We start from the raw sequence: 17256 nt of genomic DNA on the forward strand, positions 1-17256 counted from the left end.
AGACTGTTTGTTGTCTTTGCAACAGCAGACTAACACAGCTGCCCCTCTAGAAATCCTTGCATTGGTGAGCAGATGCCGCCGCCGTGTAAATTGGTGCCATGCATTGTTTATCTTGCAGATTTCAATGGCAATAGTGGAAGGAGGAAATTTGAGGGGTTTTCTAGGCCTTTTCCTGGAGGCTGATGGAGTGCCAATAAGTGTGGGGAATTCTCACACGGTCCTATTCCTCTCCCACATCTTGGCTGCAATACCAGGCACGTTTACTTTAATGTGTAAAACACATTAGATTCAGTAGGATTTGCTTCAGAGGAAACACATGTAGCACTGCAATCAGCCAAATGCAAGACTCTGCCAATAGCCCAGCCAGTGCAAGCTCCTAAAGGGAACCAGGCACTCTGTATATGCTCAAAGGAACTGCACCAGCTGTGTCAGAACATTTGAAAACAGAACTTGGCTACCTTATCTGCATCCCAGCCAGGACTGGGGTAAGACTTTTTTTAGAAAAAACAACAACCACCACCACCACCACCCCTCAGTCTCTACCTGGGGGATTTTCCAACAGATTTGTCCATTGTAGTTATTACCCACGTTCCCCAGCAACCGGGGTACACAGGCTCGCTGCCCCCGGTCCTCGAGGGAGCACAGAGCCATGAGGACTAGCAGCCCGCTCCCCGGCCCCGCAGCACCCCGAGCGCGTGCTCCCTCGGCGGCGGCTCCCGGCACCCGCAGCGTCCCGGTCCGGCACATCTGCAGGGGCCCGGGGGTGCTGGGCGGGGGCCGGGCCGGGGCAAGGGCGGGGGCCGGGCCGGGCCGGGCCCTGCGCTCCTGCCCGAGCGCGCTGCTTCCTCCTCCCGCCCGCCCCTCTTTCCTTTTGCGCCGTTCGGGAGGCATCCCCGCGCCCGCGCCTGCGCAGCGCCTCTCCCGCCCCGCGCATGGCGGCGCCCCGCGGCGCGCGGAAGTGGGCGGCGCCTGTCACGCTCGGCTCCCGCCTCTACGGCCGCCCGCCCGCGCTCTCGCGAGACTCGGAGCGCGGCCCTGCCCGGCCCTGCTGCTGGCGCTCGTCCCCTCGGCGCCGCCGCTCGCCGGGATGGCGTCCGACTCCGACGCCGAGGAGCTCTTCTACGACGCGGCCGAGGAGGTCGCCCAGCACGGAGGCACCCCGTCGCCGTGAGTCCACCCGGGGGGAGGGCGGGGCGCGCACGCACACGCCATCCGGACCGACTCCGAATTGAGCCTTAATCCGGATTACGTGCGCCAAGAGGTTGCCGGGCAGCTCTCCCTGCCCCTCCCCCGCCTCTGGAAAGTGGGGTGGGGGGACAGCAGGCTGCGCGCCCCGGCGAGCCTAATCCGGATTGAAGCCTTAATTCTGATTGCCCTGAGCAGCTGTCTGGTAGCCAGTCGGTTCTCCCACCTTCCTCCCCCCGCCCCCGTTTTTCTGGCTCGCGAAACGGGCGGGGGGAGTAGCAGGGTGCGCACCAAGCAAACCTAATCCGGATGGAAGCCTTAATTCGGATTGTACCAAACTGTTGGCCAGCCAGCCAGCCCTCCCCTCCCCTCCCCTCCCCTCCTCTTGTCCCTTCCTTTCACTCTTTTCTCTTTTACTTTCCTTCTCGCCTCCATCCTCCCACCCTAAATGGCTCTTCTCCCTTCTCTTCTTATACCTCCTCCTGGTATTATTTACTGGATTCGCCCCCCTCCCCAAGACCCTGCTGGGTGTGAAGTGCAGTTTAAAAAAATGACCATTAAAGACTAGCTGAAACCAAGTTAAAACTGCAGAATCGGTTTCACTTGGGCGTTGGGCCCAAATTCCAGCCGCTGCCCTTGTCAAACAACTGGCCAGCCCCCCCCCCCCGGGAAAGACCACCCTAAAGAGGGATATTTGGAGCATCTTCCTGAGCATGGCTAGCTTCCCTTTCCTCCTGGCTTTCCTTCCTGAGGCTCTGCCACATCTGCTTTCCCCTTAAGCCTCCCTTCCTAGAATCTAACTTTAAAAAAAATGAAACTGTACATATTTCAAAGTCACTTGTTCTGTATGTTCTGAGCCCTTTGCTCCGGTTTCACACCTTCTGCCTCATCTCCCTTCCTGCCAAGTCTTCTCCATCCACACACCCCTCCCAGTCTGCACATACCTTCCTGCCCACCCCTCTCCCCCCTGCCCCAAATGTACCTTTGGCGCACACACCCTGGGTGCATCGTCATATCATTGCTTGGCACTCTCAGACAGACCCAGGATGGTTTGCAGGATTTCCCTTGATACACAAACCACCCTCCCTATGTTGGGCAAATTGAAATTGTTGCCGCATCCCAATCACTTAGAGAATGTATTAAGGTGCGTACATTTTCTTTTACTGCATCGCTTCAGTCTTTTCCTGCTTTTCCTGGGTCACTTTTGCTTTCTCCCCCCCCCCCATCACTTCAACATTCCTTTTTCTTCCTCTGCCATCCAACCTTCCGCTGTTGCTGTTTGACCCACGCTGCTTCCGTTCTCCCCTTGATGTCCTATCCCATTCCCTACCGCCAGTGTCGTCATCCCTTCCTCCCTTTGATGGCCTATCCCATTCCCTACCGCCCCTGTCGTCATCTCTTCCTCGTCAGAGCCTCTTTTTCCTGATTCATTTCAAGGCCCTTTTCTGGGCACCGCACCACAGATACAGACACACACTGAGGGGCTTTGCTTCTGCCTTTTATCCAGGCTCATGCCTTGGGGCTGACGTTCCTTTTTCCTTCCTTGTTGTCTACCTTGATTCTACTGCTGTCATTTTCTTTTGCTTTCTGTGTGTGTGTGTGTGTGTGTTTTGCTGCCCTCCACCCAGCTGGATGTCAGTGTACACCAAAGATTCCCATTTTCCTTTCACATGCTCAGGCAAAGAGCCCCCTCACCTTACTGCGTGCCGGCCCTTGTTGCATGCTATCTCCTGGAGCCAAGAGGGTGTCTCAGGAAAAACAGGCCAGCAAACCAAAATCCTCTATCAGTCTCCCGCTCTGTTTTGCCCCAGGGCAATTGCAAGAGAAAGGGTTGGGCCTGACAATGTCTATTTGTGTTGGCGTGTGATCGGAAGGGAGCGTGATACTCTAGTAAATAACATATTAGAGCTGGGTGGGCAGCAGCCGCAGAGCTGGATGCTTTTGCGCACCTGGAGGAGCCCGCGGTTCGGCAGGGTTTTCTGTAGCTGGGTGGGGTATAGATGTTGTCCACAGCTGGGGAGTCAGCAAAGTTTTGAACATTCCAGATGGTGTAAACACCCTCTTAACAGGCTTCTAGGCTCTCCCCTCACAAATTTCATGGCACCTGAGGAGGGAATGATTCATGGTCACTTTCATGAATCAGATTTGCCTTGTGGAAGGAACCCTGCATTCAGCAGATTTCTTTTCCAGCTAAGGAGTTGTTTTAAAAAAAAATTAAAAACAACAACAGCTGGTGGCATTTTTAAACACAAAACACACCCCTTTCTGCAGCCTTTTCAAGCCAGCTATTACTGCCCTGAGTTACTCTCAGTCGGTTCTTTCTGTCTCATTGGGTTTTTCCTTTCTCAGGCTTGGAAAGAAGTGGCGATGCTCAACTTCCTAACTTGCAAGTTGTCCTGCATCTGACAGCCCATGCCCTACCGAGATCCAATTCTGTGGCTTATTTTTGGCCACTTTTCTGTGTGTTTCCTATGAAAGGGAGCACGGAAAAGGAGATGCTGAATGATACCTCTATCTGCTTCCACTTTTTAAAGTGAGAGGTGCTACAGAAGTACTTAGAATTTCTGATGCTGAATGATACCTCTATCTGCTTCCACTTTTTAAAGTGAGAGGTGCTACAGAAGTACTTAGAATTTCTGCTTATTCTTAAGATTAAATGAGGACACAAACTTTGTAGCATTGGCGGCTGTCAACCAGGCAGTTTCTCTGTAAGTTCTTAGAGTTGGAGATGACCAGTTCCCTTCCACTTAAATATCTGCGTTCCAACATTGACCTGTTTTACTACAGTCAGGGGGTGAAAGAAATGCAGACACAAACTTTATGGGTCTCTTGTAAGGGGTTTCACTCTGTTTCTGTAGAACGGTCTGCTTTCGTGATGGTGATACTGGCTTTGAGGGGTGGGGTGTTTAGTACAGCAGTCATTCTGTCAGTGCTTGTAGTCTTCCATCTTGCTGCTTCTCACCAGCTGCAGACCTCCAATTTCATTCATTCGTTATATTTATACCCTGCTTTTTAGACAAGATGGTCTCCCAAAGGAGCTTCAAATTTAAATCCATACAAAGGTATAGTATATCAGAGATAAGTGGAGGTGTTGATGGCAGTCTCTTCCAGCCCCTGGCAAGCAATGCCATAGAAGCTCTTCCCTCCAGAGGGGCAGGCCTGTTGAAGGACTTGGGTTGGTTGATGATAAAGATGCCATCCCACAGGAGCAGCTGTCAATCTGCAGAGCCTCCCATGCCCTGGTACAGGAATATTGGAAGCTGCCTTGTACAGGGTCAGATTGCTCCGCTTAGTATTGCTTACATCCTTACTGGCTGGAGCTCTCCAGGGCCTCAGACAGGGGACTTTCCCAGACCTTCCTGGAGATGCTGGGGATTAAACCTGGGTCCTTCTGCCTGCAAAGCAGGGGCTGTACCATTCGATTGAGGCTTGTTCCTCATGGTCCAGGTTCTAAGCGGTTCTCTCCCTAGGCAAAAGGAACTGTAGATGGACTTCAGCAACTGGCTGATGGTCAAGATGGATGCCAATCCCCAGAAACAGACTGTGTGGTGATCTGCAGAGACTTCTGTTTCATGGCTGTGGGTGGCATACTCCAGGTTCCAGGCTCTTCCCTCTAGAAGTAGGGGGCAGAAGGAATTACAGATAGGTGTGGGTACTGGTAAGGTAAAGATGTCAGCCCACAGAAGCAGCCTTTTTGATTATCTTTCTTTGGAATAGTCCAGGCTTATAAATAGTCACTAGCCTAGTTGCCCATGACAAGGAAGAAAGGCATCCAGTTCGCCGGACAAAAACATTTTGGGTATGTTTGGTGTGTATTTTTGAAAAATTAATGGAAGAAAGTTAGGTGTTCTCTTTTTTTTTTTTTTAATTAAATGTATTAATCGCCCATCTGGCTGGTCACCCAGCCACTCTGGGTGATGTACAACATACAATAAAACAGTTTAAAACAATAAAATTCTACAGTAAAAACATTTTCTAAAATACCCTAACCCACCCCAAATGCCTGCCTGAACAACCACGTTTTTAATGCACGACAGAAGCTCATTAAAGAGGGGGCATGGCGGAGTTCCCTAGGGAGGGAGTTCCACAGGGTGGGGGCCACCACAGAAAAGGCCCTCTCCCTCGTCCCCACCAGTCTAGCTGTCCTGGCTGATGGGACAGAGAGAAGGCCATCCGAGGCTGATCTTGTTAAGCGGCCTGTCTGGTGCTGCTGGAGGCGCTCCTTAAGATAGGCTGTGCCGGAAGCATATAGGGTTTTAAAGGTCAAAACCAACACCTTGAATTTGGCCCGGAAAACAACTGGTAACCAGTGCAACTCCTTCAGCACTGGAGTGATGTGATCTCGCTGGTGGCTGCCTTTAATCAGGCGAGCCGCCGCGTTCTGTACCAGCTGCAGCTTCCGAACCGTCTTCAAGGGTAACCCCATGTAGAGCGCATTACAGTAGTCTAAACGAGAGGAGACCAAGGCATGTACTACCGATGGGAGCAGATGGTCGGGAAGGAAGGGGCACAGCCGCCATATCAGATGGAATTGATACAGCGCTGTCCGGCTCACAGCTGACACCTGAGCCTCCATGGACAGCTGGGAGTCCAAAATGACCCCCAGGCTGCAGACCTAGTCTTTCAAGGGTTGTTCAGTCGTTCAGTCGTGTCCGACTCTTCGTGACCCCATGGACCATAACACACCAGGCCTTCCTGTCCTGCTCTCTCTCCCGGAGTGTGCTCAAGTTCATATTCATTGCATCGATGATGCTATCTAGCCATCTCATCCTCTGCCGTCCCCTTCTCCTTTTGCCTTCAGTCTTTCCCAGCATCAGGGTCTTTTCCACAGAGTTTTCTCTTCGCATTAGGTGGCCAAAATATTTCAGCTTCAGCTTCAGTATCTGTCCTTCCAATGAACAGTCAGGGTTGATTTCCTTTAGGATGGACTGATTTGACCTCCTTGCAGTCCAGGGGACTTGTAAGAGTCTTCTCCAGCACCACAGTTCGAAAGCATCAATTCTTCAGCGCTCAGCCTTCCTTATAGTCCAGCTCACACCAGGTCAACATCCCCCAGCCTCCTCTTGTCTCCCACCAAAAGTACCTCGGTCTTGTCAGGGTTCAGCTTATTCCTCCCCATCTAGCCACTCACCGTCTCCAGACATTTGGACAGGGATTCTACAGCCAACCTTGGTGAAGATTTGAATGAGAGGTAGAGCTGTGTGTCATCCGCATATTGATCACACCGCACCCCAAACCTCCTGATGATAGCCCCCAGCAGCTTCACATAGATGTTAAATAGCACCGGAGAGAGGATGGAACCCTGTGGCACCCCACAAGTGAGTGGCCACGGGTCTGAAACCTCCTCTCCCAGTGCTACCCTCTGGTACCTGCCGGAGAGGAAGGATCGGAACCACCGCAATACGGTGTCTCCAATGCCCAACCCCTCCAGGCGGTCCAGGAGGATACCGTGGTCAACGGTATCAAAAGCCGCTGAGAGGTCGAGGAGAACAAGGAAGGAGCATTCACCCCTATCCAGAGTCCTCCTCATATTATCTACCAAGGCGACCAAGGCCGTTTCTGTCCCATGCCCAAGCCTGAAGCCCAACTGAAATGGGTCTAGATAATCAGTTTCTTCCAAGTGTGCCTTCAACTGCATTGCCACCACCTGCTCAATCACCTTGCCCCAAAATGGCAGATTTGAGACTGGGTGAAAGTTGTTCAAAACTTGAGGATCCAAGGAGGGCTTCTTTAAGAGCGGTCTTATCACTGCCTCCTTGAGGGCTGATCGCATCACTCCCTCCTCAAGGGAGGCGTTCACCACTGCCCTGATCCCCTCACCCAGTCTCTCTCTGCAGCGCATCATGAGCCACGATAGGCAAGGATCAAGTAAGCAGGTGGTCGGCCTTACAGATGAAAGCACCTCGTCCACTTCATCAGGAGGAAGAAGCTGGAACCGATCCCACAAAACCGGTTTGCCACAGGCTGCCTCTTGCTCATTAACTGTATCCACAGCGTGCAGAGTAACACACCTAATCTGATCAATTTTATCTGCAAAGTGCCTTGCCAAGGCCTCACAGGAGGCCTTAGAATGCTTCAGTGGTTCAGGAGCCACAGGACCGACCAGGCTCCGGACCACTTGGAACAGCCTCCTGGGACAGCACTCCACAGACGCGATAGAGGCAGCATAATATTCCTTTTTTGCTGCCTTCACCGCCACGTGATAGGCTGAAGATACAGCTCTAGCCCGTGTCTGATCGTCTTTGGAGCGAGACTTCCGCCACCGGCGCTCTAGCTGTCTCACCTCCTGTTTCAGAGCTCGTAACTGCGGATTGAACCATGGTGCAGTCCGAGCCCTGTTCAGGGGGAGAGGGCGTTTCGGAGCCACCCGATCTAATTCCCCAGTGATTGCGGCATTCCAGCCACCCACCAGGGTCTCGACCGAGTGGCCGTTGGTGTGCCCCAGAGAATCCCCAAGCGCATTCAGGAATCCATTTGGATCCATAAGACGCCTGGGGCGGACCATTTTAATGGGTCCTCCACCCCTGTGGAGGGGTTGTGGAACCGAGTAGTCCAACGTCACCAGATAGTGATCTGACCATGACAAGGGGGTGGTGGATATACCCCCGACTTCCGGATCACTCCCCGCTTCTCCAGAAACAAACACAAGGTCTAGCGCATGACCGGCTACATGGGTGGGCCCAGTTAGAATATGGTGCAGCTCTCAGGAGTCCATGGTCTCCATGAAGTCCCGAGGTGTGAGGATGGCCTCCGAATGTACGTTGAAGTCCCCCAACACCAATAGGTTAGGGGACTGTACATAAACATCAGAGACCACCTCAAGCACCTCGGCCAGGGAGTCAGTCGTGCAGCGGGGTGGACTGTACACGAGCAGAATCCCCAGACTGCCCTTTGGGCCCAACCTCCAGTACATGCACTCAGCAACCTTGGTCTCCCGGAGAGGGGGGTCTGGTGAAGACCAAGGACTCTCAGTAGATAACAGCCACTCCCCCTCCCCGATCCCCAGCCCTCGGCTGCTGTGCATATGAAAATCCAGCTGGACACATGGCTGCAAGGGTTGGAGCAGCAGCCTCGGCCAGCCAGGTCTCCGTAATACATGCCAGGTCTGCACCCTCATCCAGGATCATGTCATGGATGAGGGAGGTTTTCTGGGTAACAGACCTGGCATTGCAGAGCAGCAAACGAAGGCCAGAAGATGGAGTCACGCGTCCCCCAGCCATCCTTTGGCTCTGGATAGGCTCAGAGCAGGGGACAGATACTGCACATCTCTCCCTTGTTCCCCTTACCTGGCATAGCCTGCCCCTCGCGCTCCGCCAGCGCCTGCCGCCCAGCCTCGGTATGTTCTGGCCCCCAACACTCCCTCCACTGCCTCCATCAGGTGGACACATGCCCCCTCACTCCTGCCTATCAGGCAGGCTACCCACCCCTAAAAACACAACAAAATCCCCCCGAAAAAACAACAAATAAAAATTAAAAAAAAATCCCACATTTCTAGATTAGAAAGCAGTCCAGGGAGTGACCCAGCACCAATAGCAGACTGGTTAGATGCGCGGCGCAGACGCAGAGAGCGGCGCCAAATGGAGAGTGTGGAAAGGCGTAGCGCCCGGTTGGCGCTCAAAGAACGGTTGCGTCCAGAGGATCCAAGGGAAAAGGGGAGGGATTCTCCCTAGTCCTTATATTCAGGGGTCTGCCAGTAATTGCTGTTCAAACGGGGACCAAGCTGTCAAGGGCTCCTTGGAGGGCTCTCAGTCTAATCCAGTAGCCAAGTCCAGACACAGACAAAGGGACTCTTTTCAAAGCTTTATTCTTCTTTTACAACTTAACAGCTCTACAGGTAGCAACTAGATCTGAGCAGCAGCATCCCTATGCCCTAAGTTGGAACAGTTGGTCCCTGTTTTGATCTAACATAGGTACACATGGACAGATGGGCTAATAAAACATTATTCTGGATAAAAACAAACATCTGTGGACCTATTTGCAGTGCTGGAACAGTGTCACGCTGGAGAAGCCTAGCTCATGGTGGTAGTAGTAGATGTGACCTTAAGAGTAGCAGCCTTAATTATCTTTATTCATCAGTTAACACTTCTGAAGTGTCTTTGATGCCTGCCAGTTGTCTAGAGAGAGAGAGTCAAGGGGCTGTTATCACTCTCTATTTTCACGCTGTGTGTGTTTAACAAAATGTACGTTGTGGCTTGTTTGTATGGCTGATTAAAAACTGCTGCTGCATCAGCAGCCTCTTTGGAAGGTTCCATCTCCTTGTGTTTCAGACAGAAAGTACCCCCCCCAAAACCCTAGACAGAGCTGCTGATAAATTCTGAGAAAAACAAGACCACTTCAGGTACCCCCTTCCTTTTTCATCTTGATGGTAAAGAATTCTTAATTTGATTGCATGACATCCAACGGAGACAACAAAATAGTTATACTTCAAAGTAATGGCACTTTGAGAATGACACTTGAAATTTGCATTTCAGTAGTATGAGTGGGGGATTTTTGAAGGGAGAGGGCTCCCCCACTATCTGCTTCCCTTAACAATATATAACACTAGGCAGGGTGGTGGTAGAAGACAGATCGGTAGAGGCTTTGGGGCCTGTGGATGGAATAGCAGCTAGACCGGCCTTCCTAAACCTGGTGCCTGCGTGATGTTTTTGTTCTGCAGCTCCCATCGTCCCTGTCCATTGGCTGGCTGATGAGAGTTGTACCCTGGAACACTTGGAGTGTTGTTGGGCGCGGAGGCTGAGCCAGACATTTCTGGATTACAACTCTATCGTTTCTGACTGTTGGCCATACCACTGGGGCAGATGGGAATTGTAGTCCAAATCATCTGGAGGAAGGGAAGGCCGAGTTAGTGATTCATGCCTCTTTGTGAGTGTGGTTGAGGTCTGTTTCAGTATTGGGTCCTGTGGGTTGCTTATTTAAAGTATGTATTGGTCCCTTTTTTATTAAAAACAATATTCAAAGCAGCTTACGAATAAAGCAGTAGTAAAAAAACCAGTGATCTATAAAAAGAACAGCCACAAGGACAATAAATAATTAAGATCTTTTAAACTCAACTTTAAAAGCAGAAATCAATAAAACTTCTCTGAAATCAAAATAGCCGCAACGAGAGTCCTCAGCAACAAGAAAAGCTATAAAAAGCCACTAAAAATATTAAAAGCCTCAGAGAACAAAAAAGGTCTCGCCTTGTCTTCTAAAAGATTTTAAAAAGCATTCATGGTGCCCTTCCCTGTCAAAAGATGGACAGATGGGGTGCCAACCCTGAAAAGGCCTGCTCCCCAGTTAACCTCATCCAAGGGGGCCCTTGGAGGAGGGCTTCTGACTTGTTTCTAAAAAGTTGGGCAAGTTCATATGGGCGAAGACTAGAAGCAAGATCTGTAGTTGATTAAGGGCAGCAGTAATATCTGTGGACTGGGAAGAACCCATTTAACATCCCCATCGGTGTTTTCATCAGTCACCGCTGCCTTAATTAAGGGAGGGGCCATAGCTCAGTGGCAGAGCCCTGGGTTTGCATGCAGAGGGTCCCAGGTTCGATCCCCGGCATCTCCAGGTAGGGCTGGAAAAACTCCTGCCTGAAACTGCAGAGCCATTGCTGCGTGTCAACAGTCCTGGGCAAGATGGACCACGGGTCTGACTCAGTATAAGGCAGCTTTCTCTGTTCCTAATTATCTGACTAGTTTTACTGTATTTTAATTTGCTCTAATGGGTCCCTGTTGTCAGGCAGAAAGGTGGTCTATAAATATTCTAAATAATGAATCTTCCCCAAGCAATAGGGCCTCTTGAACTTGGAAAAAGGTGGTAAAGTCTGATAAAGTGGGTATTTATCTAATTTTACAGCTGGGGCATGCAACAGACTGTTGCAGTGTGGAGTATTTCTGTTCGGCGTGCCAGCCAGCAACTTTTCCAGGACGCTCCATTCCTTCCCACGTCCTTTTTCCTTTCTGTGTCAGTGAGTCAGTATGCTCAGTCCCATTGGGCTGTTGGTGGTTTTTCCTCCCCTTAGGTTTTTTTTCCTTAAACATCTTTTGTACTTCTACAAATCTTGGGTTTCCCCCAAACCTTCTACTTCCCTGTTGTGCTTGGCCAGTGCTGTTCTGGCTGCCGGAAGGGCTGTAGCTCAGTGGCAGAGCCCCTGCTTTGCATACAGAAGGCCGCAGGTTTGTTCCTCAGCAGCGTCTCCCGATAGGGCTGGGAAAATTCCTGCTGGAACCCGGGAGAGCCCCTGCTGCCAGCCCACGTGGACAGTACTGGGCTAGGTGGGCCAAGGGTCTGACTCAGCAGGGGCTGCTCCCTTTGTTCCATAAGGATCCAAACTCAGTGAGTTTGATGTTAGTATATAACAGGGATGGGAAAGTTGTGGCTCTCCAGATGACCTTGGACTGCACCTTCCATCACCCATCACCATTTGCTATGCTGGTTAGGGCTGATGGGAGTTGCAATCCAACAACATCTGGAAGGTCACCCCTGGTAGATAGAATATGATTCTATGATGGAACTTAAGGCCACATACATGGAGTTTCCAGGTGGCCGCTCATCTAGGCACTGAACCTGGGGAGCTGTCTTTTGCCAGGTCAAAGTATTTGTCCATCTAGCCCAGTATTTTCTACTCTGGCCGGTAGCGGCTGAGCAGAGAAGTCTTTCCCCTCACCTGCCACCTGCTCTTTTCCACTCAGTGCCAGGGATTGAGCCTGGGACCATCTGCATGCAAAGAGGGTGCTCTGCTTGCTGAGCCAGGGTTCCTCCCAAGGGCTGTTTGGCTTCAGCAAGATGGTTGCAGTGTGGTGCTTTGGACCGTGCCCAACAATGCTAGAGAGATGAGCACAGGCCCGTTAAGGGCATTGACAGACGGTGAGGAGAGCACGGCAGCAGGGTGACATTGGACAAATGGGCAGAAATACCTGGGGAGTGGCCATGGCTCATTGCTAGAGCGCGTGCTTTGCTGGCGTCTCTAGCTAAAATGAGGTTAGGTTGGAGAGCTGGGAAAGGTCTCTATCGGAGAGCTGCTGTTACTCAGAGTAGACCAAGAGTGGGTACTTGTGGCCCTCCAGATGTTTTTGAACTACAGTGCCCATCACTCCTGACCGTTTGTCATGCTGGCCGGGGCTGATGGGAGTTGGAGTCCAACGACATCTGGAGAACTGCAGATTTCCCACCCCTGGAATAAATACGGAGGTAGATGTACCAGTGTTTGTGTGGGCAAAAGGTAGTCTCCTATGTTCAGAAGTACTGAGGGTTCAGTTGGAGCTCGGCCGCTCCCCCAAGGCCCAGGATATACTGATAGCCAGGGATCACTAGGCCACTGTGGGATTGGACCAGGAGATTTCCAGTTTGGATCCCAGCTGCAGAAAGTTTAGCTTTTCCAGCTTGGGTGTCACTGAAGTGAGGTGCTATGGGAGTGCCGCAGCCTGCAGGCAGCTTGAGGAAATTGGCAAGTGTAGTAGTGGGGGCTTTTATTGTACCGTTCTCCCCCAGGACCCTTCCAAGAATTATAATTTCTCCTTAAAATCTGGTTCAGAATTCTTCTGGTTCAAAGAAACCCTTTTTTACTCTTGCAAAGAATTGCCACTCAAGAAATATTTGTCTTTCCTGCACTGCTTTTATGCAAGCTACAAACGTCAGGTGCGGTTTTAATTTGATGATTATGTGTGGCTCTCAGACTTCAAAAGAGGCTCCTGATCAAAAGTTGAACATCTAGCTTTAAGTTTGGAGAGTGCATGTGTCGAGTGTAAACATTGTGCATAAGCACCCTGCAGTTACGGAAAGGTGGCTTATCTCTAACAAGGTTCTGCGGGTACCAGGTGAGGGCTATAGAGGCCTTGCCTGATAGGAACTAGATGGATATTATAAAATACATAATACTTCATTACCCTAACTCTAATCTAAATAATTCACCTGTGCAATGGATGCAGTGTTGCAAAATCTTTAATTGTCCATTTACCTGGATGCTGAGGCTGGGGGGAGAGCCACGGAGAATCTGCCAAGATAATACTGTGTTTCATCCCATTCACTTTTAAAAAATGTGCTCAGTTTAAATGTTCTCAACTTATGCTCCAGATGAAATGAGGTTCAATTACAGAAGTGAAAATGTTCAGAGAGCAGAGTAGCTCTCTCCCTGGCAATCTTTCACCCAATTTACACAAGTAGGAAAAGCAGAGCCTGGTGCAAGAGTTGCATGTGGAAGCTGCTATCGCAGGTTGAGCTCGAAACGACCACAGATCTTAGTACGGTCGATGGCATACAACCTCCAGGTACCTTTCAAAATGGAAGACAGAGCGCTCTCCAGGCAAGACAGGCAGTTAGGTCTGATCCATATGAGCCACCGAATGGGCTGTACTGCTTGAGGCTGCAGGTGGAGGATGCCATTTTTTAACATTCTCCCATAGGGAGAGGGGAGAAACACATCAACGAGAGCGGTTCTGGCTCAGCCTGTGTCCTGCTATGCTAGTTTTGTACTTGCAAAAGTGGGTTTTTGTTTGTTGTTAATTTTACATGTAAGGAAGCATTTGAAACTGTGACTCTCCCCACCTGCTGACCGAAGTGGTCTGGTTTATTCTGCTGTATGCTTACAATAGCAGCCAGCTGGTGTCTCCCTGAGAACCCCTCTCCTCGTCAGTCCTGAGTTGCAGTCACTAAATCTATTTCTGCAGTGATGATCTTTAATGCCATCTCAGTCCACCTTGCAATACAGAACTAGAATCCCTGCTAAATTTGGCTATGGTCTTGGAGCACTGTGAATGAAATTGCCACCCTGAACATTTTGGAGCTCTCCTGTTCTCCTTCCCTTCCATTGCTGGCTCTGTGGAGCTCCACAGCCAGCCCCCTAATTACTGGTGTTCGGGGAAGGCGAGTGGCTCGTCCCGGCTCCAGAGCCCAACCCTTTGCTGTAAAACCAGCCTGCCAGTTGGCCAGAGCACACAGGAACTATTTTCCTACAACAGTCCCTGTTAAGGGCATGGCAGGTGTGTTTTCTTTCTTAAAATGTTAATTTAATAAATATGTGTGTATAACCCAGCATTTTGACATCTGGGGGCGAGGGGTGGGGGACACCTTGATAACAGAGAAGGAAAGAAGTGTCCAGCAAGAGGAAAGGGTTGCCCGTAATACTGCACCGTGTAGTATCCCATTTGTCTTTAAACCATGTAAACTACACCAAACAGATTGATCTCCCATCCTTACCATGCATGTACAACATGATTTTATTCTTAATAGCCGGGTCCCGTAACTTTAATAAAACAATTATTTCCAACCTGGAATATACGCAGACTTCCAGTCTTTTACAAAGAACCTCCCAGCTGCCGCAAAATAGCTACACCTCTCTTTCCTTTGAAACGGATCCCTTCAAAGATGTTAATAGAAGCATTTTGGAATCTAAGGACCAGATATTTTGTTTATCATGTATAAGACCTATAACCAATAGATTCTGCCTCCACCCCTTCAAATGCATGTCCTCCAGCAGGGAATTAAATTGCCTCTTTCATAACTTCACTTCCAACATCTCTCAGAGCTGTTACTGTAAGGTAGAGGGTCTGTTTCCTGCCTTTTGAGAGACTAGCAGCTACTTAGGGGTAGGCAACCTGGTGCCCTCCAGTTGTTTTGGACTTCAGCTCCCAGACCCGTGGTTGGGGATTACAGGATTTGTAGTCTAAAACATCTGGAAGGCACCAGTTGCCTACCCCAAGCTACATAAAGGGGGGAGGGGGCAGCTCTAAGAAATGCCCCCATTTTCTGGCAAGAAGCTGAAACCTTCATAGGAATCATTCCTAAGAACAGTCCCTCCACAACAGGTCAGATGTCCACTCTGCCCAGTATCCTGTTTCCAGCAGCAGCCAGCCCCAAATGCTAGCACAGCCTTCCCCAACTTGGTACCCTCCAGATGTGTTGGACTGGAACTCCCAGCATTCCCAGCCAGCATGGCCATTTCTGCTCAACCAGAATAACAGTCCAACACATCTGGAGGGCACCAGGTTGGGGGAGGCTGTGCTAGAAGACCAACCATCTACTGGGACCATCTATTCACGAGTTCCTGTTGAAAAGGATGGGGATTCGCTTTAATCAGAGCTCAGCCAGGAGAGGTTCTGGATGGATTGTAAAGGCTCCCTTGGCTGTTTTCCAGCTGGGTCACTGCATGCATTTTCCCAACAGATCTAGGCAAGCATAATGCCAGAAGTGCCCTCTGGCGGCCAGATGCCTCATCCTGGCCTTGCTGCAGTTGCAGGCCTGTGGTAGATAGAACACTGTGCTGAATTGTGTGTCTCTCCCCCCCCCCCCCCCCCGGCCTCAGTCCTTCCAGAACCGGGGAAGAGTGAAGCATGGCTGGCTGTAGAGAACTGTGGGGGACTTGACTGATGTCTGGAACCGACAGTGGTGAAATGCATCTCTTGTAACTATGCTCTTGTCAATGTGATCCAGGGAGGGGCTGTAGCTCTGTGGTAGGATGCTGCCTGTGCTCACAGAGGGTCCTGGACTGACTCCCTAGCATCTCCAGCTAAAAAAAAAAAACCAGGCTCAAGAAGCAGGCAGTGTGAAAGAGATGTGCTATTAGAGAAGAACAGCCCTGGGCTAGATGGACCAGTGGGCTGCCTAGGTAAAATCCAGCTGCCTCTCTTCCTGTGGCCCATTTCTGAGCAGGGGATCTGGAAAGCTGCCCGTCTGTGATTGTTTGCCTCCCGCATGGAATATGGCGCCTAACATAGAACTCTGCTGCTTGAGCAAGCGGCTGAGAATAGCTGTTTCTGCTCACCAAAAATAGCATTTTGTAGTTCTTGCAGCCGCTGAAGAAAGCCTGAAATAGCCTTGGCTTTGTAGAAAACGCAGGAGAGCTGGGTGGCAGTGGACAAGCATCACAGCCACCCACTCTTGGCAGGGGAGGTCCCCGCTTTCTGTCTTCCGCTCCTCACAGACCACTTTTCTCTTCCCGCTGTCTTCAGCTGTGGTAGCCTCTGATGCCCCAGGCACGTTGTGTGTTGAGGAACGCCCCGGACCCCTTGGAAGTTTATTGTGGTTCCTCTATAAAAAGGTCCGTAACAGCGGGCAAGCTTCCCTCCAAGATTGACTGATGGTGGGCAGAATTGCCCTGTAACACACATTCACTGGCATCTTCTATGGCAGGGGTGTGCAGACTTCAGGCTTGTGGGATCTCCTTCATTTACTAGAACTCCAAGATCCACCAAGAGCCTGGTGGGAAAGACATCATCTTAGAATTAGAGAATTCTGCACCCAGGGATTTGTTTTGTGTGCCAGAACTGAATGGAGTTCACAGTCCTTCCACATATAAACACGCTCTGGTTATCCCCCTCCCCAGCTTTCTTAATTTCAGCAGTATAATTGTGCGTGGGGTGGGGGCTCAGGAGTCATTTTGTGGCTGGCACTGTTGGGAGTCAGAAATCTCAGCCGATCTGTTTCAGTCACCCAGAGATCAACCAGTAGATCCTAGTCTGCCTTTTGCCCACCCCTGTTCTAGAGTGCATGCTGAGTTAACATGGGGCAGTGCTGAGGCTTCTGCGATTCCCAACTGTGCACTGTGGAATGTGCCTCTGGATCTTCTGCAATACACAGGAAGGGCCCGGGGCTGTGGAGGGAGGTGGAACGTCCGTGGCAAGCCGATCAGTGTGTGTTGGTTTCCCTGAAGGGGGAGTATTTGTGCTATTCTGCCCCAGAGGACAGTGGGAGGAATACTTGCTAGTTAATTTTTAAACTGTTAAGTGTTAAATTCCTTGTTTCTTTTCTTCCTATTTTATCTAAGCTCTGCACGTGTGTGTGTTTTCTTTTCCCCAACAGGTCGCCAACCAAAGTTGGGCTGCCAGTATCGAAGGTGCGTCTCTTTGTATAAATGTTTGTCCGATGCAAGCAGCGTGCCTGATCTTAACAGAGAGCAGCCAGGTCATCTCATTCTAAAGACGTCAGACCTGCAGCACCTAGGTAGACAGTGGCAAACGGAGAGGGGAATGTTTTGTTTTTTCCGCTCTCGAGTTACACGATTCAGTTCATGAAGTTTTGCTTTGGACATGTAGTTTGATCAGAGTGAAAAGAGACTCGCAACCAGTGCTGAGCTACTCTTTGCATTCTGATCCTAAGTCC

At 50.5% G+C, this 17256-nt stretch overlaps 1 protein-coding gene across 2 annotated transcripts in view; it reads left to right on the plus strand.

Annotated features, from left to right (window-relative positions):
* The first annotated feature begins 1017 nt into the window (after positions 1-1017).
* Positions 1018-17256, plus strand: part of WDR44 (WD repeat domain 44) — a 46662-nt gene continuing 30423 nt past the window's right edge. The window contains exons 1-2 of one of the 2 annotated variants that reach the window (XM_084813564.1): positions 1018-1167; positions 16957-17097. Coding sequence is in view for 1 of the 2 variants with exons in the window: in XM_084813563.1 (XP_084669689.1) it covers positions 1088-1167; positions 16957-16990 (114 nt within the window). In the remaining variant the exon portion in view is untranslated. The remainder of the gene's footprint in view (positions 1168-16956; positions 17098-17256) is intronic. The other variant, XM_084813563.1, reaches the window with a different exon arrangement.

Source organism: Heloderma suspectum, chromosome 9 (assembly GCF_057233095.1).
Source record: "Heloderma suspectum isolate Gila_16-S chromosome 9, 16-S_ref, whole genome shotgun sequence".
NCBI lineage: Eukaryota > Metazoa > Chordata > Lepidosauria > Squamata > Helodermatidae > Heloderma > Heloderma suspectum.